The 27,683-nt window shown below is 53.0% G+C and overlaps 1 protein-coding gene across 4 annotated transcripts in view; it reads right to left on the minus strand.

Moving 5' to 3' along the window:
• Positions 1–27,683, minus strand: part of RPH3AL (rabphilin 3A like (without C2 domains)) — a 126,162-nt gene that overhangs the window by 50,455 nt on the left and 48,024 nt on the right. For all 4 annotated transcript variants that reach the window (XR_010937629.1, XM_067716719.1, XM_067716720.1 and 1 more), the window contains one exon: positions 11,433–11,519. Coding sequence is in view for 3 of the 4 variants with exons in the window: in XM_067716719.1 (XP_067572820.1) it covers positions 11,433–11,519 (87 nt within the window). In the remaining variant the exon portion in view is untranslated. The remainder of the gene's footprint in view (positions 1–11,432; positions 11,520–27,683) is intronic.

The following is a 27,683-nucleotide window of genomic DNA, read 5'->3' on the forward strand; positions in this document are numbered from 1 at the left end:
GGGTTCCCAAGCCCGTGGACCGCTGAGCACACCTGGGTGGCTGAGTAAGTGGTGGAGGGGCAGCCGGTGATGCAATAGCCGAATGCTAGGACCTGTGGGCCCTGCTCCTGGTGGGCCAAGGGCTTACTGTTGGAGCACATCGACTCCCCTCCCTACTCCCCGTGGCCAAAGAGCCTCCGGGGACCACCCCCTCCCCCACCTGCCTCAGGGGAACCCAGGACCCCCTCCTGTGGAAGGAGGCGAGCCTCACTGGCTCCGTGCTGTCCTGTGAACACAGGGTACTGGGTGTGGCCCCATCCTGGGCTGCTCTTCCCCAGAGAGCCACTGGCCTCCCCGCTACGCCTCCTTCAAGTCTTTACTCACATCTCACCTCCTCAAAGAGGCCTACCCTGGCCAGTCTCCACCCACACCCTTTTTTTTAACTGTGGTAAAATATACATAACATAAAATTTACCTTTCTAACCATTTTTAGGTGTACAGTCCAGGGGCATCAAGTGCACACACTGCTGTGCTACTGTCCCCACCATCCGTCTCCAGACCTTTTTCATCTTCCCAGACCGAAACTCTGTGCCCATTAAACAATAATTTCTCATTCTCCCACCCCCAGCCCCTGGCAACCACCCTTCTACTTTCTGTCTCTATGAATCTGACTATTCTAGGGACCTCATATAAATGGAAATCCTGAGGACTTCCCTGGTGGTCCAGTGGGTAAGACTCTGCACTCCCAATGCAGGGGGCCCGGGTTCGATCCCTGGTCAGGAACTAGATCTCGCATGCTGCAACTAAAACACGCCGCAATGAAGATCACACGTGCCGCAACTAAGGCCTGGTGCAGCCAAAACAAATAAATAAACATTAAAAAAAAAAAGGAAATCCTACAATATGTGTCCTTTTGTGTCTAGCTTATTTCACTTAGCATAATATCCTTAAGGTTCTTCCATGTTGTAGCATGTGTCAGAATTCTATTCCTTTTTTTTTTTTTTTGCGGTACGCGCGGGGCTCTCACTGTTGTGGCCTCTCCCGTTGCGGAGCACAGGCTCCGGACGCGCAGGCTCAGCGGCCATGGCTCACGGGCCCAGCCGCTCCGCGGCATGTGGGATCTTCCCGGACGGGAGCACGAACCCGTGTCCCCCTGCATCGGCAGGCGGACTCTCAACCACTGCGCCACCAGGGAAGCCCTCCATTCCGTTTTAAGGCTGCATAATATGAATAATAACAGGCATAGACCACATTTTGTTTATCCATTCATCCAGTGGTAGATGCTTGGGTTGCTTCCGCCTTTAGGCTGTTGTGAATAATGCCGTAAGGAACGCTGTATATACCCGGAAGGAGAATTGCTAGATCATTAATTTTTTGAGGAGCTGTCATACTGTGTTCCGTAGTGGCTGCGCTATTGTACTTTCCCACCATCAACGCACAAGGGTTCAAATTTCTCCACATCCTCACCAACACTTGCTATTTTCTGCTTTTTAAATATTAGCCATCCTAATGGGTGTCACATGGTGGCTGGTCTACTCTCAACACGGCCACCTCCCTCCCCACCCTGCACCCCACACTCCTGATCTCTTTGCTCTGTTCTGCTCTCCTCTTCCCGTGAACATCTAATACACTGTATAATTTGCTCATGTATTAGTTTGGTTATGTGAGGGGAACCACTGACTGAAACTGCCCACCCTGGCCAGGCAAGATAGTAGCCATCTGCATGAGTTATCTTAACAACAGGAGGTCCCGGTAAGGAACGGGGAACTAACAAGCTACCACCAACCGGAAGAATTCAGGAAAGGTCAAAAGGAGAGAGGAGACGCCCGCCCCTACGTCCTACCAACCTCCCAGAATCCTTCTCGCTGGAATCCATCTTGGCTGAGTGATGCGAGCGCCACCAGGAAAGACCCTGAGCCAGAATGAGTGGCCAGAGACAACCCGGAAACTAACCCCATTGCCATAAAACCCGAGTCTGCGAGCCACGTGGCAGAGCAGTTCTCCTGGGTTCCCTTACCCTGCTGCTCTCTGCCTGGGCGCCCTTCCCAATTAAGCCTCTTGCTTTGTCAGCACGTGTATGTCTCCTCAGACAATTCATTTCCAAGTGTTAGACAAGAGCCCGCTCTCGGGCCCTGGAAGGGGTCCCCCTTCCTGCAGCAGTTATGTTTATTGTCTGTTCCTTCTCTCCTCCCCTGGTCCCTGCTAAAATGCAAACTCAAGGCAGAGATATTTGGCTGATTTGTTCATCACTACTTTCCAAGGGCCTAAGACCGTGCCCAGCCCATAGTAACTACTCAATGACTATTACATGAACGGATGAATAAATGAATGAATGCATGAATAGACAGTAGAGTTGTCAGGAGTTTTGGAGGTGGACACTCCTGACTTCAACCCCTGCTCCATCAATTACTACCTGGTGTCTTTGGGCAAGTGACACGAAGACAAGAGTGAATACCTCACTGGGCTCCAGTGAGGATGACGCGAGATACTGACTGGCCCACAGTGGGTGCTGAGTTAATGCCTGCTACTCAGAGCCAGACTGGACTCCCCAGCCAGGACACCAGGCTCAGCGGACTGGAGCGCAACGGTGATAACGTCAGTTCCCTCTTGGATGAGGCAGCACCTGAGAGAGGAAAGTTCTTTCTCCAGCGCATGGACACAGGCTCAGGTAGGCACCCCAAATAAGGGGCAGGGAGGGGTGGGAGACCACTCTGCCTCCCCACAGGAGGAAGGGGGGCTGCTGGGCCCCAGGACCCTCCTCCTCCTGCTGCTTCCGCCTGTGTGGGAGGCCAGGAGCCTGCGCTGATAGCCGCTCCACTTGGCAAAGCAGGGCACGTGGGCGGTGGCCAACACACTGAGGAAGTGTGACCATCCGGGTCCCCTGGGGCCGCAGTGGCAGCAGCCCGGAGCGAGCCAGACACAGATGGCGGGGTGCTCAGGCAGCCACCCGCGCGCAAGCCACCCACTCCTCAGCGCACTCCCGTGCCTCCGGGGGCGACCCTCTGGCAAAGCTGTTTGCAGCAAAAATCCAAACTGCAAGTAACAGCAGGACCAGAAGAGAACCAGAGCAGGGAAGCAGATGGCAGCTTGCGGTGAGCACGGGCTGCCCTCCTGGGAGCCAAGTGCCACGAGGATGCTGGGCGTGGCTGGATGGCTGCTTCCCACGGGCTCCAGCTGGGAGCGAGGGGGCCCCTGATTCTCCCAACCTCCTGCAGGCTTGTGCCAAGGTGGACCCTCCCCAGGGGCCCTAACTGGGCTACTGGTTACCCGCCAGCCTGTGGGAGGGTGTTTGAGATGATTTAAAAACCACCATGTGAAGCCACTTTCCTACTCCACAAATTCCCCTTTCAGTCAATCAAGAAGCAACAAGGAGAGAGGGGCCGGAAGCAGGAATACAGACCTAGCATCAATGGGCACCGCAGGGCCCCAGCCAGGCCCATCTGTGATAAGACTACAGGGAAGTCAAAAGCCCCCTGCTGGGAAAAGGTTCTAAAGTGATCTAAACAAGGAACCCGCTTTCCTCTTTTGCAAATGTCTCTTTCAATCAGCAAACCTTTCCCGAACACGTTTTATATGAAAAGCACTGCAGGAAACACAGTAAGTGTTGGTGCAGCCCGGTCTCCACTGAGCTATAATCAGGATGCTGAGTGAAACAGGGAAGGCACAGCGGACGCTGAGCGGAGAAGAATGCTCTCATTGTATTAATCAGCTTCCAATTACTTACAAATTGGCCTTCTCCCCTTTCTAGCTCATCCGCCTCAGAGAATGCCCGCATCCTCAAAGAAGCCTTCCTACTCCAAAGGTACATTTTAGAGGCTGCAGGAATGGTTTCTCGAATCCTGGGCAATCTGGATTCCAATTAACTTTCCCCCTGATTACAGTATACCTTTGAGTGAGTCACTCTTTTTTTTTTTTTTAATGAATCGGATTAAAGGCTAAACAATCAATGACGTGAATTTCTGGCTTTGCAACATCGTGTGTTTAGAAGCGCCGATGAGGTCCTTCCCAAGCTCGCACTAACACACCCAAGAAAGCTCGTGAGTGAAGGGCACGCGCACACCAGCACGGGAGGGATCTGACATTTCACCTACAGTCAGTCTCCCCTCTGAAGACAGGCGAGTGGGATGGATGAGACGAGTGTCACGGGTCCACCCACCCTTGCCTGCCTAGCAGGGATCAGGGTGCAGGGTCAGGGCTGTCCCTGGGCAGCCTTCCTGGCGTGGCACGATTACGGGTTTCTGGTGGTGCTCAGGGGCTGTCCTCCCTCCTCTAATTCTGTCTTTATGGATGGGAGATAGACTCCCAGCAAACAACCAGGTAGGTGTGGGAAGGAGCTGGCAACAGTGAACTGCATCTGGGAAGGTGTGTTTTCTTAAGTAAAGCTCAATCGTGGGAGAGTGGGGAGAGTGGGGAGAGTGGGGAGAGCCAAACTAGGGGTTACAGATTTCCAAGTCCTCCCTAGTTCTGTTTTTTCTTTTTTTTTTTGCAGTATGCGGGCCTCTCACTGTTGTGGCCTCTCCCGTTGCGGAGCACGGGCTCCGGACGCGCAGGCTCAGCGGCCGTGGCTCACGGGCCCAGCCGCTCCGCGGCATGTGGGATCTTCCCGGACCGGGGCACGAACCCGTGTTCCCTGCATCGGCAGGCAGACCCTCAACCACTGCGCCACCAGGGAAGCCTCCTCCCTAGTCCTGATGGCCAGAGGGCCAGGTCCCAGGAGAATCAGGGTATCTCCTCCGTGGAGCAGAATCCCAGACAAAGGAAAGGGGCTGTGAGCAGTGCTTGAGCTGCTTCCGGTAAACCCTGGGCCTGCAGCTCTCACAGCATCAGGAGGGGGATAAAGGCACATGTGCAACCACCAAGACCAAACACAGGAAGCCATCAAAGTCAGACAAAAGAGAAAAAAAGAATCAGTGACGTGGAAGAAAAGTTTTAAGATTTTTCGGAATGGAGGGAAAAATGAAGAGAACTTGAAAATGACTTGGTAGAAGATGATAAATACACAAGGCAGAGAATGGAAATGCACTCTTCAAATTCCAAGTGCTCCCAAGAAGAGACCAGACTAGTTCAGGAACAAAGCAATAAGCAAAAGCATAATTGAAAAGCTTTTCTGAATGGAAGATCCAACTATGTTCGTCCTAGACAAAAATCAGTGAAAATGACCCAGGCGTATCCAGATGACATTACTAACTTCCAAATATAGGCATAAATAATACTACCAGGTTATTTAAAAGGGGATAAAAGCATACGCCTGGCTTCAGACTTCTCCCCCACGTCTCTGTTCTCGCCTTCAAAACTACTTTATGCTGAGCATCAGATCTGGTCAGCCCGCCTTCTCCTGTTCTCAGTTTTGACTTCACGGGCTACACCTGCTTGTTGCCTACACTGCATCCTGGAAACTGTCTTCTGGTTCACAAGGTCCTTCCCTGGGGTTCTGCAGGTGTGCCTGATGTGCCGTTTAACCAGTCCACTGAGGGATGTCTCATTCCCTTTTCTTTCTTTCTTTCTTTTTTTTTTTAGATTTTTTTTTTGATGTGGATCATTTTTAAAGTCTTTTATTGAATTTGTTACAATACTGCTTCTGTTTTATGTTTTGGTTTTTTGGCCATGAGGCATGTGGGATTGAACCTGCACCCCCTGCGTTTGGAAGGCGGAGTCTTAACCACTGGACTGCCAGGGAAGTCCCTTAGTCCCTTTTCTGTGTCTTTAAATCTCGAACTTGTATCAGAGTTTATTAATTTGCTGACAAGGAAACCAGGAAAGTGACCAAAGAATGTGCCCATCCACAGAGGGAATAGAAATGAGGTGGGACAGGGAGCTGGGAGGCCGAACACTTATATAAGCAGCTGGTTTAATTAGGTAAAGACTGCAGTTTCGTGTGGTCACAAAAACATCATATTCATGGCAGTCAGTACAGTGGATATCAGGGGCCGGGGACTCCAAGCTGTTGGGAGTGCCAACCAGGGATCAAAAATAAAAAACAATGAATAAGAAGCAAATGATAAGGAACCATCTGTGTCTGTTAATGGGAATGACAAGGTTTACTGCTCTAAAAAATTACTGAAGTATCATTTGATTGAGTTTGTGAATTCCTTAATAACATTTTTCATTTTTAGAAAAGAAAATGGTTCATTTGGTTCTTTTTCAAATTTGCTCATTCTTTTTTCAAATGTCCTATTTGTTCAGTTGGGCTTCTATTGCTTCTCTTATCTCTTTTACTTAATTTAAAAACTTATTTGGACTTTCCTGGCAGTCCAGTGGTTAGGACTCCGTGCTTCCACTGCAGGGGGCACGGGCTCGATCCCTGGTCGGGGAGCTAAGATCCCACATGCCGTGCAGTGAGGCCAAAAAAAAAAAACCTATTTATATTTCTTTCACAGTTTCACTATTATCTCTAGTTCCCTGGGCACTGATTCTCCTAGTCGTTACATTTGCCTACTCTCCCTCATGGTGGTTCTTTTCACGTGTGGTCGGTTAGACAACAGAAGCCAAACTCACAGAATTTTGAGTGGGAAAGATTATGATCAATTGCATATCAGTCAAGTCACTGTCTTTTTTGTATAAAGGCAACAGCTATTACCAGATAGCAAAAGACTCAGAAAATACACTGTCCACATGTCATTATTTAAGATCACATAGCCAGCTAATTATAAGTCAAAAGCAATAACTCAAGGGTGTATAGGTAATGAGGTTCTATAAACACTGGTGTTTAGTTTTCCCTTCTAAGTATCCATTCTGAGGACATAATCTCAAATGTAGTCAAAAAGCTATGTACACAGATATATAAAGCAATTAGCAATGAGAAGGAAAAAAGGAAATAACTCAGATGGCTTAAATTAGCAGAATATCCATATGACAGAATGTTTACAAAGAGTTATTGATTACACTGAGAACTGCTTACGATAAAATGTTAATTTTAAAACAGAGGTCGACAATATAAAGAAAACAGACACAGAAAAAAGATAGAAAGTAATTACGCCAAAATGCTAACAGTGACTGTCTCTGGATGGTAAGATCATGGATTTTGGGAGGGTGTATACTTCTTTATGCTTTCTATACATTGTGAATATCAATGATCCATATTAATTTTATAATCAGAAAAGAGTTAAATGTATAAAATATTTAAAAAAATGAAAACTTCTAAGGGTAACAACAGTCAAGAACTTAAATATCTTGGGTAATACTAAATAAGAAAGATGAAGTATCATGGTACTAACTCTGACATTATAGTCTATAATTTATACTCAACACAGTAGCCAGAGTATCCTTTAAAAATTGAGGGAGGGCTCCCCTGGTGGCGCAGTGGTTGAGAGTCCGCCTGCCGATGCAGGGGACACGGGTTCGAGCCCTGGTCTGGGAAGATCCCACATGCCACGGAGCAACTGGGCCCGTGAGCCACAACTACTGAGCGTGCATGTCTGGAGCCTGTGCTCCGCAACAAGAGAGGCCGCGATAGTGAGAGGCCTGCGCATCGCGATGAAGAGTGGCCTCCGCTTGCCACAATTAGAGAAAGCCCTCACACAGAAACGAAGACCCAACACAGCAAAAATAAATAAATTAAGAAAAACAAAAAAACAAACAAAAAAACACAAAAAAACATGCCAGGGAATCCTAAAGACCTTCTAATTGATAATAAAAGAGAACTTGAAAAAAAAAAATTGGGGGAGGATTCAGGTCACGCTTCTCCTCTACTTCAGACCTTCGAGGGCTCCCCATTTCACTCAGAGTAAAAGCCAAAGTCCTTCCAAGGATCTACAAGGACCAACATGATCTGACCCCCGGCCACGTCTCTGACCTCCTCTCCTGAACCTGACTTTGCTCCAGTCACACTGTTCTACTTGCTGTTCCTCAAACCTACTAAGGACACACCTGCCTCAGGGCCTTTACACTTGCAGTGCCCTTTACTTGGAATGCTTTCTGTCCACGCAGCCACACAGTGTGTTCCACACCTCAGCTCAGATGACATTTTATCAGTGAGCCCTTTCCTGACCCCTGTAAAAAATAACAGCTACCCCTATGTTCCCATCACCCCGTCCCCTTTATCAAGTACTTTTTCACCATCGGTGACATGGCAGAACTTACTTTATTGCGTTTGTGGTCTCCATCTCCCATGAGAAGAGTTCTTTTGCCCGGTGCATAGAAGATGCCCAATAACTAAGCGTTGAATGCCCAAACAACTAAATGCGTGAGGCTGTAAGCTCCTGAAGAGCAGAGGGGCCGAAGCGGACACCACTGCATCCCCGAAGCGCACGAAACAGGCAGCAATGCCAACCTGATGGTCCCAGGGACATGTAACCAACATTCGACTCACTCCAGAAAAAAATACTTGTAATTACAGCCAAAGATGACAGCAGAGAAGAGTCAAATGGAAAAAGAAGATAAGCGTGTCTGGGCACAGTAATATGAGAGTTTCCATCAGAAAAGGCAAGATCTTCCATCAGGACCTGGTTTTTGCTGCACGACAGAACGCCACATTTTTATCACAGACTCAGAACCAGCTCTGTGTGGCACTTAAAATGACATTTCAAATGCTCTTTCTATTTATCTATCTCTTTGTTGCGATTAGATATTTTTCTACGGGAAAAAAAAAAAAAAAAGGCATTAGGAAACCAATTTCCCTGGCACTCTCCCGCCCCAAAAGCAGGCAGGAAAATGCAGCGCTTGGGTATGGCTTCCACAGGCACCCAGACAGACACACATACTTTCAGGGCCCGTCCACACCTCCTAAGCGTCCACAGTCTGCCTGGTCCTGCAGAGGGAATACAGCATCCTTGATCTCGCCCAGTTTTATCAGCCTCTAGAAATTCAAGGACAAACTGATAGCACAGTGCACAGCCTCATATTCTTTACTTAAGGAAAGATAAGAAAATTCATCCTAAGCTATTTCAGACTTTCCTGGGCATCGGAGCGCTCAGAGATTAGGACGGGCTGGTGGTGGACGCTGCCTGCGGTAGCTCAGGACTATTAATGAGCGTAAGGGTAACTCACAGTGGGGCTGGACGGGGCCAGCTGACCCCTACCCAAGCCCTCCACTGAATTATTACATTTGCTAAATTTTTTTTTTTTTTTTTTTGCGGTACGTGGGCCCCTCACTGTTGTGGTCTCTTCCGCTGCGGAGCACAGGCTCCGGACGCACAGGCTCAGTGGCCATGGCTCACGGGTCCAGCCGTTCTGCAGCATGTGGGATCCTCCCGGACCGGGGCACGAACCCGTGTCCCCTGCATCGGCAGGCGGACTTTCAACCACTGCACCACCAGGGAAGCCTGACGTTTGCTAACTTTGTCTTTCCTCTTATCGCCCTCCTTTTCCTTGACAATTCCTTCATCTCCATCCTCCCCACAGCTCAGCCGCGTCTTGCCATCCTGCTCAGGAATCTCCTACAAGATAGTATTTTGGGGAATTTTCCTCTCTCGTGGATGCCTGCATCTTAGAAGGGACCCCTTGAAGCCCAGAAGGACCTCAAGTTCAGAGGGGGAAGTTCCAGCTGGGTAAGAGAGGCAGGCTTCTAATATTGATGGAGTGCCTATTCTAGGCTGGACACTTTGTCTACTGTAATGACGTTGCTGAATGTTCAAGGTATCTCCAGGAAACAGGTATTATCGTCTCCATTTCAGGATGAGACACCAGGGACCTCTGGGCAAGACAGACTAGAACGTTAGTTCACGCTTGGAGGCCCTGCCTACTATCTTCCCTGTTCCAAAGACACGACAGTGGTCCACGAAAAGATTCCAGCAAGGAAGCTCAACTGTTCTCAGAAGTAAGACATATATCTCGACGGATCAGAAGCTCCAAATATTTACTATTTTGAGGGGCTGAAGGCACAGCCTGCTGACTCAGAACCCAGAGGCAGGTGGAGGGAGCTGGAAGGTTGGTTTTCCAAGGGTACAGGGACTAAAATTCTCCCATGGGAGGTGGGGGACCAGTCCCTGAAATGGGGGCTGGTGAAAGCACTTTCCATCTGAGGGAGGAAGCTGAAAAAACCAGAGGTACCGTTTCCCCACCCTCCTAAGACTAAAGCTTGTCTGTGAATGTGAATAGTGATAGAAGCTGGAAGAAGCACACACGTAGCCAGGGCCTGGCCAGACTGCCTATGGCTTTGACGACTGGCTCCAGGAATAATCCCATGATCGCTGTGAACATGCAGCTCATCACTAACCCAAGACAGCTGGCCCTGCGCCGGCGGACCCAGGACCTGGGTGGAGGCAACTTGAAATCACTCGGCAAGGAGGGCTGTGTGGAGGTGATGAGCAAGGAGAGAAAGAGAGAGAGAGACGGACTCCCACTCAAGATGAGCAGACGAACCCCAATTCCAAAACACCCAAGGAAAGGTGTTGCTGAGAGAGACAACCAACAAAGAGTCTCAAAGATTTAGCGAGCTGGAAAGGAACTGAGGAATTCACCCCGAAAGTATCTCAGAAAGGCAAAGAAAAAAAATGAGAAAGCACAGTTGGGAGCTGTGGAGAATGGATGGAGAGGCTCAGAACTGTATCCCACAGGGTTTCCAGGAGGGGAGACTTGGAATGGCAGGGCAGCAATATTCAAGGATGTCATGGAGGAGGATTTTCTCTAACTAGAGACATTTTATGGATCCTCAGATGAAAGGCGCATATTAATCACCAAGCAAGTAAGTAAAAAAAATAAATCCACATGTCGAAAACCTGGGGCATCTTCCCTCTACCCGACTCCTTCTGTTCCTGAGATCCCTGGCCCGTGGCCTTCCCAGGAGCTGCCTGACAAGGCCCTCCACTGTTTTCGCCCCATTCCTGATCCTGGCACAGTGAGGAAAGCCCTGGGTTTGGGGTTGGGAGACGTAGGTTCGAGCCCCCCATCTGCTACTGCCTCAGAGTCCTTGCTGAGCCTTGATTTCTTCCCTTCAAATGGGATCAGAAGTAGAATGACAGAAATTTAGAACCAGAGGGACTTTGGGGGCGGCGTCATCACAGCAGACCACGGCTAGACCACAGTCAGACCAACTAACTAGCTCGGTGCCCACAAGATACTTAACCTCCTGCGTCTCCACTTCCCCATCATTAAAAGGGGATAATAACAGCACTGGCCTGTGGGGTTGCATAAGGATGAAATGAATTCATTCGCGTAAAGAACTTAGCACGGTGCCACGCGCAGAGTAAACCTTCAACCCGGGGCAGCCATTTCTGTTATGATAATAATAGACGCCCACGAAATGCCACCTGCGACCTATATGCGGTGCGAGGGGCTCCCCACTGAAACCACGGGCCCCAGGCAGAGCAGAACCAGGGTCCACTGCCCCCTCTGCACTGGGGAACGGGCAAGCCAGCCGGCTACCCTCCCCACCCTCATCCCGGGCTGCCCCTGGTAGGCCCTCCTTGGCCTTCTGAGAAGCCCCTCTCCGTGACCAACCATGAACTTCCCTGAATTCGTGCACGCCCCGGCCCTGCCCAGGCCCCCCCCAGACCCCGCTGCCCCGGGTACCCTACCTCTCTCTGCTCACTGCAGATCTTACACAGCCACAGGGGCCGCTTCTGGCCGGGGGAGGCCTCGATCCCGCATTTGGTGCAGACTTTCTACAAGAGAGAGGACACGGGAACGTAAACACTCAGCTCCTTCCTCCTCAGCTGAGGGGCTGGGAAAACTATAACCAAGGAGCCCTCTGGCACCTTCTGAGGGGATGGCTTTTGCTTCAGGCCCCAAGGGGCGATAACCCAAAGGATACAGATCATCTAAGACCCGTAGCCGGCTTTGGGGCACAATAGGTGTGCCCATCCAAGGATCTCCGTGATAGAAATTCACCCTCACACGTACATCCTGTTGGGATCACGTCAAAAAAAAATAAGCTTGCTGAGAGTCACAGCTGCATCATTTTCAATAGCAAGGAACTGGAAACAACCCAAACGCCCAATACCAGAGGCCGATCCAGGCAAACACAACTGAATACGATACGGCCTTAACAGCAGACTGTCGGTCCCCGGAAATGTGGGCAGGAAATGATGTTTTTCAACAAAGAAAACATAAAAAAAAAAAAAAAAAAAAAGAGCATGGAATAGTTAAAGGAAGGGAAGACCAGGAACAAAAAAAAAAAAAGAACATGGAGCAAAGAAAACAGACATTTGTATATAACCCTGCAAAACATTCACTTGTGTGCCTGACAAGGTAAGACAATGATATGGTGACAAATACCAGTGACCGCTTGGGCACTTCCTTCATGCCAAGGCCCTTCATTTAACGATCCCAGGACCCCTGTCATATAAGAATTAGGCCCATTTTACAGGCAGTAGTTTGAGAATTGCTCAAGTTCACGCAGCAAGTAAGTAACAGACTCAGGTCTGCCTCTAGAGCTGCTATATAACCGCCCCCGGACACGTGGGCCGCCAGAACCTAGTCTCTGCAGCGCTTCTCCTTCTACAGAGTTGCTGACGATCACATAACTTCTCGGTACATATTTTGCTTCCCCGAGATGCACAGCCACAAGCCCTGGTGGGAAAAAGCCAGATGAAAGGCACCAGGAGGCAGAGGGGCGCTTGGTGGGGCTGAGACCTCTTCTGGGCTAACCCAGGCAGAGTCTGATTCAGGGACAGCGTGTCCTCCTCAGAGAACAGTCACACCAGCTAATCAATGCATCTTTCTGCCGCTGCGTGGAAGCTGCCCGGTCCCTGCGGGGCTAGGGGCTCTCTCCTCTCTCCTGTCGAGGGAAGGCTGTATCTGCGGCTTGGCCTTTTCTGCGGGCTGCCAACTGAGCAAGGAGCACACCTCTCCACGGAGAGGGAAATGTCACCAACTTGGCTTTTCAGAGCATGTTGTCACCGCCTGATTGGGCAGTGGGGCCACAGGAGGTGAGGAATCAGCTCGTGGCAGAAGGGAAGCTATGATACATTCGTGGGGGGTATGCATTCGCTTCCATCAGACCCGCAGGTACAAGAAATGTCATTTTTCTTTTATTTCTCCAAATAAATTGTAATCTGCTCCAAGCTCCTGTCCCTCTGGGTTGGCAGGAAAGTCCATCCCAGTCTGTTTGGGCTCCGCTCTCGCGAAGGTCCCAGGCTTGGGGTCTTTGGTGGCGCAGTACGTCTGGGAAGGGTCCCCTGGGTGCTGCCGGACTGCTCACTGCTGTGCTGTTCCCCCTCTGAGCTCCCACATCCCTCAGAGGGGGAAGGGGCCTGGCCACTTCTGTGTCAGGCCTGGGTTTGGGATCTGTGCCAGGCTGGGGTGCCCCCTCTCTGGGGGCCAGCAGCCTGTCCCCCTGGAGCCCCGAGCCACCAGTCTGGAGACTCCCCCTTCCCCACTAGAGCTGCCTCTTGCTACCCCTTCCAATGCTCACCCCAACCCTTCGACCTCTAGGACAGGGGCCCCCATAAGCCCATAAGATGGGACTCAAGAAACACACATGGGGGCTTCCCTGGTGGCACAGTGGTTGAGAGTCCGCCTGCCAATGCAGGGGACACGGGTTTGTGCCCCGGTCCGGGAAGGTCCCACATGCCACGGAGCGGCTGGGCCCGTGAGCCATGGCCGCTGAGCCTGCGCGTCCGGAGCCTGTGCTCCGCAACGGGAGAGGCCGCAACGGTGACAGGCCCGCGTACCGCAAAAAAAAAGAAACACACCCGGGCCCCTCCTTCCTGGGGTGAAGAGAGGGAGGAGGCGCTGCAGCCGGCGGGCTGTTTTTCCTGCTCATTCCCATGATCCCGTATAGAAGGCACACGTGGGAAAATCAGTGGAGCCGTCTCAGAGAGGGGAGATTTCCCTCTTGTGTTTTCTACATGCTTGTACGGTTCAATGACAGCTCGTCCTCCAAGCACGCAGTGTGCCCTAACCCCCTCCCAAGGTTGCTGAATCAGACGATGCTGCTGGGAATCGGGAGAGAAGACCAGTTCCTCCCATTATGGAACACCAGCCCCTGCCACCCTGGCAACAGAGGGTGAAGGAGGTGGGTGTCATGATGTCCATCATACGGGTGAAGGAAATGAGGCTCAGAGATGTTGAAGGCTGCCCGCAGTCCCACAGTTAGGTAGCGACAGTCAGGATTTGGGAAGCTCCCCTCTACTGGACCTTAGGAGAGCTGAGCACCGTGTGGAGCACAGCCCTGTGTTGGGAGGGTGGGGCCCGGTGAGGCACCCAACGCTCAGTCCCAGGTCGGCCTGCCTGCCAGGCCAAAGGGTATGTCTGGCTGCCTTGGAGGAGTGACATTTAAGCAGGGTTTGAAGGATGGGCGTGCACGTGCCCTCGATAAATAGCATCTGATTGACTGACTGATCATCTGTGCTGTTGGGCGGCAGGGAAAGAAGCTAGGAGAGAGTGCTTGAAAGCTGTGTCCTGTCTTCTACCCAGAGAACACAGCACATGGAACCACCTGGCCTGGGGGCAGGAGCCGTGTGGACCAGTCGCCTTCCAGAGGCAGGGTCAAAGGCTGTTGGGTCAGCTCCCAGTCCTGGTGGGTGGGGGAGGGATGGATGGCATGTCCCAAGTGTTCTCTCCTCCCCTTGTCCTGTGGGGTTCTGGAGGGAGTTGGGGGTGACATGACAGGGCATACCCTCCCTGGCCCACGGGCAGCCCTGTTTTCAGGCTACCAGCCATCACTAGTGGAACCCCTGGTCAGTCCCGGCCATCTCTTGGCCTCTTTACAAGCTCCAGTGTCTCCAGCTGCGGAATCCGGGCCAGCAAAAAGATAACACGCCCCAGTTCAAATAATACATAATTGCTGTTCTATTAAATCTCGACCAAGAAGAGAATAACGAGCCTTTTCCCCTTATGGGCTTGGTCTTTGTTCCAGGTTCCGATAAAGAAAATTAAGCAGGTGGTATTTTAAAAAGCCAGTGAGAGAGAGAGTGTGAGCCGGCCACAACATCAACTCAGTGTAAAGGGAACACTGCACAGTCGTGTCAAGGACAGCTGGGCCTGGGGGTGGCCACCAGCTTCCCTGCCAAGTGGGTTTCCATTGAGCGGAATTGCCCTGGGTGAGTGAGCGCTGGCTTCCCGGGCTTGGCTCTCTCATGCTTCCTGCAGCCTCAAACTGTGTCTGAGCGTTAAACAAACCAAGTCTAGCTTCTGGGCCTGACTCAGACGCTCCATGCATTCCTTTTGCAAATGTACATCCCATCCCAGAACACGCATGGGGAAAGGCTCAGGGGGTAGCCCACGGGACACAGGCTTTGGGGCAGCGGAGCACAGCGTCTGCCATTTAGATGCAACCTTGGACTTGTTACCAGCCTTCTCTGAGCTGCATTTTCTTGTCCCGAAGATGGTGGTAACAGGCAGGCTCATGTCACAGTTAGGAGGGTCAAGGGAGATGACTGACGAAAGTGCTCAGCACAGTCCACGGTAAGGAGCAGGCGGCAACCACAGTCCTGCACAGCTGCCTCAGTGAAGGATGCCACACGCATCAGTTATATAAGCCAAAACCCCAGAGTCATCCTTGACCCCCACTCTCGCTCCTGCCCATCCAAATAATCCATCTCCAGGAACTCTAAATCTCACTAGAACTGTCCACTCTCCTCCAAGACCCTCCCTATCCATACTGCCATCTCCGGCGCCTGCACCATGGCCCCACCCCACTTTGGCCAGCCTCCAGCTGGTTCCCAGCACGGAAGCCAGCGTGATCTTTTCAAGATGCAAATCTCATCACGTCCTGTCTACCGTCCTTGCCAGCTTAGGAGCCTCCAGAGACTTCCTGTTGCCCTCTGGATGAAGACCACACCCTTTCACATGACGCATGATGCCTGCTCAGGGTAGACCTACCTCCTTGTGACCTCAGCTTGCACCCCTCTCCCCTACTCTACTGCCTCGTTCTCCATCTCAAGCCCCAGCCGTGTTGGCCTGACTTCAGTCCCTGGTCCGCAATCTGCTTTTCCTGCCACTGGACCTTGGCATGTGCTGCTCTCTCTGTCTGGGATGTACTTGACCACACGCTCTCCTCATGAGCCTATGCATCCTTCAGACCTCAGCAAAAGCACCACTTCTTCAGGAAGCCTTCTCTGCCGTCTTAACCCGGTTGGAGCTTCCCTAACAGGCTCTCGCCTCTTCTCCTCCACTGAGACTTACCCTCATTTGTGTGGCTGTGTAACTACGGTCACTTCCCCTGCTAGGCTGTCAACAACCAGAGGGCAGAGGCCGCGTCTGTTTCTGTTCACCTTCCTGTTTCCGGCATGATGAAGTTTTGTGGAATAAACGAATAAACAAATGAGAGCTACTTTTAACATTACACCTGAGAAGGCAAGATGTGGCCCCTCCTGGAATGTGCCAACCTGCTGGGGGGAAGAGACGCACAGAAACAGGAAACACTCGCTGGGCAGCAGCGGGGCAGGGGGTGCCCCGTCCACACTGAGTGAGGCTGATTGGTCAGGCGACGGGAGACCAGACAAGGAAGAGCCTCCTCTGGGGTGGGGTGTCAGGGGTGGTGGGACTGCTGCCCGGGGGGCCTCACTCTCAGTGGGCGGGGCATGAATCCAGGCTGGGCTGGCCACAGAGGAAATGACACTGAGGGTCCTTTGCTAAGGGTGGGGGCAGAGATGTGTGCCCCGCCCTCCACGTGACCACTGCCTGCCCGCCGCCCCAGGGGTGCAGCCTGCAGGCTGCCTGTGTGTTCAGACTCTTTCCAAGGTCTGTGGAGGCGCCCTCCTGAACATCCTCATACCCTAGGCCACTTCGGTCACCCCAAGACTCCCTGGAACCCCACCTCTCCATCCAACATCATCACCTTCACCTTCCCACGCTATAGGTCAGCGTCAGAGGCACGACACGGTCCGGGAGACCACAGAGCTGGGGCACCTCACTCCCAGGCCGGCCTTCCCATCCTCACCGCGAGCCCCTGCTGACTCATTCCACGCGGAGCCTTCACGCTCCACGGCGGAGTCCCTGAGCTGCCACCGACTAGAAGGGAGCAGGTGTGGGGCCCACGCGGGGGTGGGAACGGAACTGCTCGCACCCCTCCAGGGCGCTTAGTACCCGGGAGTCAGCCGCGCTCTGTGACAGGCCCTGGAGGCCTCGCTGCTGCTGCGTCATCCATCACACAGAAAGCAGTGCTCCCGGCACTCAGCCAACCGAAGAAAGACGAAATTGTGCTTAAATGTCCCACACGAGGAGGCCAGAGAAACGTACGCTGTGCTGCAGAAATGAATAATGGAGACGGTTAATTTGAAAACATCTGGTGCTTCAATTCAACAAACGTTTCCTCAATGCTGGATGGAAGGTGCTGTTCTAGGAAGGATGAGGATGAACCAGCCACGGCCCTTTGTCCTCAGCGAGGGTTCCGTCGAGCGGAGGACTTGATGAACGAGCAAAACTCATCTGGAAAAGGACTTGCCCAAGAGCTTCAAGACTGAAACTGGAAAAGGACTTGCCCAAGAGTTTCAAGTTTCACCGACTGAAGTGTGTCAGTGAGACGGTCTCTCCTTAGGAACCAGGCAGCAATGATGCTCGTGGAGGGGCTGCCCCCGACCCCTCACCCCAGGAAAGCAGGGTAAAGAAATGGCTGTGTCCAGACAATCACAGCACAGGCACGAGCAACGTGAAGAAATCAGCCCGCGAGTGTGCATTCCACGCCACCCAGTGTGCTCCCCATGCTAGAACTCAAACCTTCAGCAAGGAAAAAAATCCGATTGTGTTTTGGAGAAAGGTACTCGGCAATAAAAAATGACGACGTAAACAGAAAGAATGAAAACAATCGCGACGGAACCGTGTATTTACTGACATGGAGCAATGTTCAGAATAAATTAAGTTAAAAAAGCAGGTTATAAACAGTAAGCCTAGTGTGATTCTCTACCATATAGATATGTATATGTGCCTATATCCATTTAGAAGTAGATATATACACAGAAAAATATCTGGAAGGAGACCGGCCAAAACATAAATTGAATCGTGCTAAGTCAAAATCTATTTTAAATGGGTAAGCAGAATTCCTGTTTAAAGGAAGGCTATGCTAAATGTTTTGGGAAATCACTTGCCCCGACTTCCTTTTTTGACCCTATCTGGATTTTTGTGGGTCAGGATGGATTAAAGAAGCCGAAGACATAGGCACAAACGGGAGGGACACTGGACTTGCTGGTTGAGTGTGGCTCAAAGGTAGATAGTCAGCCTTGCCTCCACGCGCCTCCACCTCCGCAGGTGGTGTCCACGGGTCACTGACCCCTCTGATCACAGGATCAGTCCTGCTCACCCCCAAGACATCAGCCAGGCTTGGAGGTGCATCACCAGCCCTGGAGGGCCAGGAGCGCAGGGGCTAGACATGGCCTCCTTGCTATAGACACACTCAGTATCTGGAAGCCAGGTTCTGCTGCCAAGTGACTTTCAGTACGTTAGGTACTGATGCACATATTATAATATTGATATACGTTAGATATTGCTGCGCATATTATAAATATTTATATATGTTAGATACTGATGCACATATTATAAATACTGATATACTTTCTCGAGCCCTGGTGCTACACCAGGCATCAGGGTAGGTGCTTCATGTAGAATCTCACTTAATTCTCATAATCGCACTAAGAAGTGGGTATTACGGTCCCTATTTTATCAACTCAGGATCTGAGGCCTGAGGCTAAGTAACCTGACCACGAGGAGCTGGGATGCGGACCTTGCGCTGTTTGAGCTCCAGGTTTCTGCTCAGACAAGAGACTCATCCAAGCCTTCCTTCTCCACCGGGGGCTCAGGTGAAGGCAGAGCTGGCTCCCTGGGCCCCGGCTCCCCTTCCAGAACATCAGACTCGGTCAAGCCTCAAGTGGGGGAGGGCACAGCCAGGGCCCTCCTCTGTTCATTAGGACACAGCCTGGGGGCCAGCAGGGCTGAGGGCATGCTGACCTGAGCCCTGACCACTGCAAATACTGAGTCACCCAAAGACGCACAGCCTTAAGAATGCCAGCCACCTGCTGCTTGGCCTGAGACAGAAGCCAGGAGGCACCCGGAGAAGAATTTCAGAAGGAAGACAAGTCTCTCTGTGCTTCCAACACTGGTGCCATGCTGGGGAAACGCCAGCCTTCCCGTGCCCTGGCTGCGGGTCGCAGGTGTACTACCCCACGCAGGGCCACTCTTCACATCAGTCTCTGGAAGGCTGCACCGCCTCCTTTGAGTGAGCCCTCCCCAGCTCCCCACCAGATGAGCCACTGATGCTACGTGGGGACCACCTGCAGACCCCAGTCCTGGGCAGCCCCCAGCCACCTCTCCCAGCTGAAAGGCAGCACTGCAGATTTCAGGACTAGCTTCCAAAGCACTGCCTTCCATCTCCTGCCACTCGCTACCGTCAGCCCCGCATCCTGAGCAGACAGGAGGGTTAAAAAGGCAATGGAAGGAGCTCGAGATGAACATTCATAAGCGCATACTAAAAAGGCATGCCTAGGGCTTCCCTGGTGGCGCAGTGGTTGAGAGTCCGCCTGCCGATGCAGGGGACGCGGGTTCGTGCCCCGGTCTGGGAAGATCCCACATGCCGTGGAGCGGCTGGGCCCGTGAGCCATGGCCGCTGAGCCTGCGCGTCCAGAGCCTGTGCTCCACAACGGGAGAGGCCACAACAGTGAGAAGCCCACGTACCGCAAAAAATAAAAACAAAAAAATGGAGACTCCATGCTGGGTTTTTGCCTCTTTCCTAGGCAAACGTGGGAAGCAAAGATTTGAGCTGTCTCGACGGGCCCTGGGGGCACGCACGGTGGGTGACAGGAGGGTCAGTGGTTGCACCACGGCTGCAGGTGAGAGTTTGGGCAAAGGAGTGGAGACGGGTTATTCAGTATGAAGCTGAGAGGGAGGTTTTAAAGACCAGCAAATCTAATAACGTACGATCAAAACGGGACCACATGACACACAGCCCTGGGTCTCGAGGAATTCATTCATTCCTTCAGCAAGCGTCTGTGCGGGGCACGGTGGGTACTCAGCCCCTTGGGGAGAAGAGACGTACAAACGCTGGGCTGCGCAGACGGAGCACTGACTCCTGGTGAGGCTGAGTCGTGACAAGGCAGAAACACTTGGTGGAAGTGCACAAATCATGGAAGGGCTGAGGGCTGAGGGGATGGCGGGGGAGCCTGTGCGTCTCAGGCGAGGGCCAATGTCGACCCCCGAGGCTGGGGTGTTTCCCTCTGAGGGGGTGCCAGACCCTCCAGGGCCGAGGACAGGGCACTTGGAGGGGGAAAAGCACATTCAACAGTATGCTCACTTTTTTCAAACATAAAATATTATTTTGAAATTTCAAATAGCATTAAAAAAGGTGGAAGGTTTCTACATTTATCTAAAGGGAGTCTGGGTTTTGAAAGCCTAAAATAACTGCTCTGAAGTCCCGATGGGGAAGAAGGACAGGTGGGGACTCCGCACTTCTCCCTCCCAACCTCTAAGGGGACCCTGGGTCTCACGGGGCCTTGTGTGGGGACAGGCGATAGCACTGACTCTCCCCAGGGGTGAATGAGGGAGGAAATCAATGGGTGTCACACATAGAAAAAAAACTTACGGTTATGGAAGGGGAAGGGGGCGGGAAGGGATAAATTAGGAGTTAGAGGTTAACAGACATACACTACTATGTAGAAAACAGATAAACAACAAGGACCTACTGTATAGCACAGAGAACTCTACTTAATATCTTGTAATAACCTATAACGGAAAACAATCTGAAAAAGAGTATATCTATATGTGTTATATGCATATATAATATGTGTATATATAACTGAATCACTTTGCTGTACACCTGAAACTAACACAACATTGTAAATCAACTATACTCTAAAATAAAATTAAAATTAAAAAAAAAAACCAAGGACCTACTGTATAGCACAGGAAACTATATTTGATGTCTTACAATAACCTAAATGGAAAAGAATCCGAAAAAGAATATATCTCTCTCTATATAGCTGAATCACTTTGCTGTACACCTGAAACACTGTAAATAAGCTATACTTCAATTAAAAAAAAAAGTAATCGGTGAATGGTTCTCTAAGGGGTTCTCGGGCACAACCCTCCTAAGGTCTCCCAGGCCTGGAGTGCACCCTAGGGCCCCCCGTCCCTGGGTCAACCTGCCGAGGGGGAAGACTCTGGGGTAGATGGAGTCCAGTGCACGCGGGGACTCCCTGACCCACACTGAGCTTTCCTGAAGCTCTGAACATGGCCGGCTCCTCCCGATTGGGTCCTGCCGGTCCTTCGGGGACCACTCCTGGAAGCCTCACTAGCTCCTTCCAGCCCTAAAGGAAGAAACCCCTTGCTCCTGGGACTGACGGGGCCTGGGCCATGGCTGAGCTCGTCAAGTCCTCTGGCCTCTCGGCCGCGGGTCCACGTGGCTCCATCCAAATCCCTGGCCCAGCGGTCTCCCGGGACCACAGCGTCACACGGCGGCCTGCAGCTCTCCCACCCCACTCCGGCCGGGAGGGAGTCAGGGCAGAGGACGGCCCAGGTGGTGGAGGGAGTGGGCTCACATCCTCTTGCTCCCTGCCAGGTGGTTACTTAGAGTTACAACTCATAATAATGATTAACAGTCACCGTTTACTGAGCACTTACTCCACGCCTGGCGCCCAGCTCAGCGCTCAACACACATTATCACATTTAATCCCGTTTATGTTCACAACAGCCCTGTGAGGGAGTTTTTATGATCCGGATGCCTTGGATGAGGAAGGCATCCTCATCCTCAGAGATCTTGGGTGGCTTGGCTAAGTTCATGTCACCAGGAGGTGGCAGAGCCAGGATGGGGACCCAGGTTCATAATCGTAAAAAGCAAGAGCTTATATAACACGTACTGAGTTGCTGGGCACAGCAGGAGCGCTTCACACAGATTAGTCACTCAGATGACGGCACTGGGGCAGACAGCCCAGGTAACTTGTTTGGGGCCACCCAAGGAGAGTAAGTGGAGGGCCGGACTCGGGTCCCACTCCCTGTCTTGCCTCTCACCCATGCCCGCTATGAACCCCACCCTAGTTGAGAAGGATGCCGATGGGGCCAGGAAACGGATGTCCTGAGAGGGAGGAAGTGGATGGGATTCTCCAGTGGACAGTGGTGGTCTGAAGACACACAGCCGAGACAGACACTGGCCATCCCGGGAACATGAACTCAGGGAATTAAAGGCCCCAGACACAGCCAGCTCCAGCCTCCCTCAGCCAGGCCATGGTTGCATAACCAAACTCAGCATTGGGCTGGGGCCTCCCACAGATAATCTCTCACCCAGAGGCGTGCCTGCCACCTGGTAGCCACCTGGCCCAGGCTCTGTTACAAGAGCACAGCCAAGGGAGAGGCTGGATCATTTTGGTTTTCTGTCCTCACAACCAGCATCCTAAAAACACCCTGCCCCTATCAGCAGCCTCCCAGCTAAGGCTACAAGTGAGTCTGGCTCCTCTGGGGTTGCCGCAAAGCCATAACTTGGAGGGAGGGCCAGGCAAGGAGCCCCTGGCCAGGTGTGCTCAGCAGATCCTAGCTCTGAAATTCTATGGCTCTAGGCTGTGCGACCAGCCTGTGGGACGGATCCCCAAAGATACTGAAGTCGCAGCCCTGCTTTGGGAACGCTTGAAATCTCCACGGGAAGGCCAGGTGGGGGTGTCCGGGGGACCTTCACCATCCCTCCCCCTAGAATTCGGTGGGCAGCAACTTTAGCTGCAGGTTGGGCCAATGACGTCAAGAGCATTCAGCAAACACTTCCTAAGGCCCTGCTGCTACCAGGCCCTGGACTAGGTGGAGAATATGGCGAGGCTCACAGGCTGAGGGCACAGAAACAAGAAGCTGGATGCACACATATGTGAGAGCCTTCCTCCTCGGCCCCCGCCTAACTCTCCAGCCTCACCAAGCCCACCATGCCAGCCCCAAACGCCTCCCTGCCTGTTCCCAACACTCTAGGTACTTCCCTGCCTCTATGCTTTCACCCAGCCTTTGCCTCATGACTAGCAAACTCCTACGCATCCTTCAGGAACAACTCAAATGTCTCCTCCTCTGTGACTCCTTCCTTGATTTCCCCCCAGGGGAAGCACTAGTTACTCTCTCCTGTGCGCTCCCAATATGGGTCAACATCTCTAGAGGAGTGTTAATTGCATCATATTGAAATTGTCTATCCTGTGAGTATGCTCCCTCTAGAAAAAGGACATTGTTGTTCTTGTTTAAATCCACAAGTTTAGCAGGCGTCTGGCATGTAGTTGGCTAGGAAGGAAGGGAGGGGCTGATTGACAAGCATCATGGACCGTGGGGTTGGGATTCTGCAGACATCTGGGGGCCGATGGTGGTTTTTAAGGAGGGGAGGGGCACGATCGGATCTGAGTTTCAGAAAAAGCACCTTTGCTGAAAATACAGATTCAGTCACTCCTGGTCAATTTGTCCTCTGTATTCTCAGCAGAGGCTCTTTTTCCAGAACATTCCCAGATACCTATGGAATTCCAATCCTAGCTGGGTATGGAAGGTGAGGAAAAGGAAGGACTCCGGTTCATTCTAGAGGCTGCCAGCTGGCCAACAGGATGGACGGTGGTCATGTTGACAGAGTGGGGACGAGCGGCCGGCAAAATATTCGGCTTTGGACACATGGATACTTGCAGTGCGAGTGGACTCCTTGGAAGAGTTGGGAGGTGGGGCCAGGTCCAGAGCTTGGGAGGAAGGCAGGGGACAGAGACGAGGGAGGGCCAGCACACGGCGCCGCCTGAAGCTTGGGAACGCAAGGCAAGTGAGAGGCCGTGTAGATGGGTGCACTTTCGATATTGGTCTGAGTGCAGCTACTGTCAGTTTCAGCACCCTTAGAACAGGTGCTTCAGGAGGGGCCGAGGCTTGGCCCGACCCTGAGGTCACTCTGGAACCTGGACTGGTGCTTGGCACACTGTAGGTGCTCAATAAATGTCTGTTTAGGCTGAAGGAGATATGAGCATTTGGGCTCTGATGGAGCTGGTGGAGGGGGAGGGCATAAGAAGGGGGAGGGGCCTCCGTGGGGGTGGGGCCAGGACCTGGGGGAGCAGAGGGGCCCCAGCGCAGAGCCAGAGGAGCGGGGCTGGATGCAGACAGTTCGGCCAGACAACAAATTCAAGCTGCTGGGCCAAAGAGATCAGGGTGGGGAGTGGGGAGGGCTTGAGGAGACTAGCGAAGGCCAATCCAGGGTCCACAGGAAGCCAAGTTAGCACAGATTCCCCCCGCCAGCCCAGTGTGGACATTAAGCTCCCCGGCAGCCTCACCTGTCCCAGGGTCAGCACCGTCTTCTCTGACTTTCCAGGGTTATCCTAACTCTCAAAAGGTCAGTTTATGTGAAAATACCCTCTCCCTTCTCTGTGCCCACTCCAGTGCCTAGACACAGTAAACGTCCTCGAAGCCAGTAAGTACCTGTCACTGGAACTGATTTTTTTTTAATTTGAAAAATACAGCGGACTCGACAAACACCCTAGGGCTTCTTAGCGTCCCAGGAGCAACAGCACTAGTGATCAGTGAAGGACCCTGGCTATGCGCAGGAGCAGAGCTCCGGGAAGCGCGGTGACAGGTCTGGGCCAGGTAGAGTCAGGTCTGACCCTCAGGCCTCGGGACTCCCAGCCCGGTATGCAGTTTATGCTGCTACGGTCAGCAGCTCGTGCTCAGGCCACGAATGGACTGAGGGCCCTGGATACCAAGTGGCGGTGGTTAGACTCTATTCTAGGCAGTAGAACAGAGTGGCAGTAGACTGCCACTGAAGACTTCAGCCGGAGGGAAAAAGCCACACTTGAGCAAGACGAAGAAGCAGAGAAGCAGAGAATGAGCTAGAAAGCGGATGATACTCCACTGCAGGCAGTCAGGAGCCGGGTGGGGAGGCCCCGCAGTGGCAGCCAGGTGCTCGGGCCTCACTCCCTGGGGGGCCCAGACTACACTCCTGTCTGCGCCTGGAAACTCGGCAAGGCAGATGTGGTTCTTGGGCAGAGGGGTCTCTGGAAGGCTTGGCAGATCGTAACCCCCCTCAGCCTCCGTTTCTGCATCTGTAACCTGGGAGAGTCATCCCTCCTCTGGAAGGCAGGATGACAAGGGCGAGGAAAGGGTTTGGAAGGAGAGAGCTCAAAAGTCCCCTCTGAGGGCTTCCCTGGTGGCGCAGTGGTTGAGAGTCCGCCTGCCGATGCAGGGGACACGGGTTCGTGCCCCGGTCCGGGAAGATCCCACATGCCGCGGAGCGGCTGGGCCCGTGAGCCATGGCCGCTGAGCCTGCGCGTCCGGAGCCCGTGCTCCGCAGCAGGAGAGGGCACAACAGTGAGAGGCCCGTGTACCGCGCACAAAAAAAAAAAGTCCCCTCTGAGAAAGGCCCGGCTCTTTCCTGGTTTGGAGGCCCGGGCTAAAGGGTGCCTAGGTGAGAAGCCGGCTCCCATGCTCCCCTCTGCTCCCTCTATCCACAAGAGCGGCATCCTGGCTTCCCCGCAGGGAAACAGAAGGACAGACTAAACCCACCTCCAGTTAAGGTCAGTGAACAGCAAACAGCTGTGCGGGAAGCAACGCAGCAGGAAAAACAGGGGCAATTTGAGAGCGATGAAGAATCGCAGGGCCTGCGAAGGGTGGCAGCTTGCGGGGTGCAGCTGTTGAGGCGAGGGCCACGTGGGCGGCGCTGGCCACAGCTCGGACTGGAAATGTCATTATCTGTTATTTACCGCAACAGAGGACAAGAGGCTGCACAAAATTACTGTTCCTGGTAACAGCCGCTAAACAGATTTGCCAACACGGCTTCCTGCTGCCGGCGGGCTCGCTACACTGACCAGACCCCGGGAGAAGAGCCACTGAGGGGGGTAGCGAGGGGCCCAAGGGGGTGCCAGACGGATGGATGTCTCAGTGGGGAAGCCCGGCTGGTGTCCCCAAACCCAACCCAAGCCCAAGCCTACAGACACTCTGCCCACTCAGTGAGGAGCTGGCCTCACATTGACCAGTCCATGACTCAACAACTACAGACACCCCATGTGTGTTCAGCTGCTGCTCAGCCACCTCAGGGGTGTGACAAACTCTGGGGGGCAGGGTCCTGCCTCAGGGGTGCTCAGGGTGCCACACCCGACCATGGATGGTGAGCCCTAGTGTTGGGGCTACCATCCCTTCCCCAGTGTTGCAGGCACTTAGCCAATGGCCTCTGCACTCCATGGACAAGCCGGCACCAGACAACACCCTCCTTTGGGGGTCTCCTGCGTGTCTTCAGCTCTCTTTACTTCCCAGAGGGCATGCGGGCAAAGTTCTGAACCAAGAGGTAGGAAGAACTGCAAGGCCCTGGCTGTGCCAGCAGGAGCAAGTTATCCCTCTGAGCCTCAGTTTCTCCATCTGGAAAATGGGTATAATCACCGCCTTTTGCCTACTGACCTCCAGGGGGCTCTGAGGGACTTATGGCATCACAGGAACATCAGGGGCAGAGGCGGCTTTAAGAAGCACATGCCGACCCCCACCCTGGCTTCCTCCTGCTGAGAGGACACAGACGCAATCACAGCCTGAGCCAAAGCCAAGTGGGAAGCAAACCTGCCATGGCTTTAAAATAACAACAAACCGAGCTGTGTTCCGGAGATGCAGAGAAATGAGCTTTAGCTCACTGATCTGTGCAGGCCCCTGGGGAGCAGGTTCTGGGGTGGTGATCCTGCAGGGACTGGGCTGACCTGAGCTTCACAGGAGGAAACTGCTGGACAGCCCAAGAGACCCTCTCCTCCAACCCCTCCAACTGCTTCCTTTCACAGGGAGCACGAGAGGCCCAGAGCGGGAAGGGATTTTAACCCGAGGTCACGGGGGCGGGGGGTGGTGGGGGGAGCCCAGGGCAGAGCTCTCCTGCACTCCTGACGCCCAGTCCACTCAGCACAGGTGCTGGTATAGCAGTCAGTATGAGTTTAGGCAACACCGGCCCCGCCCCTATCCCACCCCACCAGCTATGTCCATCCTCTGACATACACAGGGACCCGCGCCCTCAATTGGACTTCAGACACGGGTAGGATGTGTGTATCGGGGGAGAGTGCTGAGCAAAGGCAGGCAGCAGAAGTCGAAGTGCAGAGGTCTGCGGCCCTGGGAGAGATGCAGACAAGGGGAGAGGCCAGGCCTAACAGGGGCAGGATGAAGGGCGTCTGGAGCAAGAGAAGGTGGGCCCAGGTCCAGTGTTCCCAGCCCAGTCCTGCCCCTGAAGGGTGTGTGAGCAGCCTGGAAAAGAAGGGAGTTACAGGGAAGGGAAGGGTGCCTGATTACTCAGCAGGGGCCTGGCCAGGAGTGAGCTCTCCATCACTGGCAGCTTTTATTTCTAACTCTTCACCATCTTTGAAGTCCCCATCCTGGTTGTTCTTGCCTGAATTCAGGCCTTCATTATTGCTAACTGGATAATCCAGCATCTGACAGGCTCTCTCCAACCCACTACACGTTCCCTCCTCCAAATCCACCTCTGGACTTAAACTCCCCAGAGACACACCTGACAGCCATCACCTGCTTAGCACCCTTTGATGGTTCTGCCGCCAGATCCTCGCTTCATTCTCTCCCTCCCTCAGCCTGCCTCTCGCCATCACCCCCTCCTTCTCCCTCCCTCCCCGACGTCCACCAGCTCTGCCAAACGCCCACCGGTCCCTGCACTTCCTCCTGAAATGCACCACCCCTGCCCCCTGGGTATCCACCCTTCCAGGTTCAGCTCAAAGTGAGCTCCACGCTGCAGCCTCCCGTACCTCTCAGGGGCCAGCCACCCCCGCCCCTCCACTCTGGGCTCACTCCGTGCCATCTGCATCTACAGCACTTGTCACACCGAGCTGTATTATCTGTCACCAGGTGAGTTCCTAGAGGGCAGGGCTTCGCTGGAAGGTGAGCTAAGTGGGCAGGGTCTCCAGATGGCCAATGACCATGGCGCTGGTCTCTCTCCAGGACACTCGGGGCCT

The sequence above is a fragment of the Pseudorca crassidens genome, chromosome 19 (assembly GCF_039906515.1).
Source record: "Pseudorca crassidens isolate mPseCra1 chromosome 19, mPseCra1.hap1, whole genome shotgun sequence".
In the NCBI taxonomy this organism is placed as follows: domain Eukaryota; kingdom Metazoa; phylum Chordata; class Mammalia; order Artiodactyla; family Delphinidae; genus Pseudorca; species Pseudorca crassidens.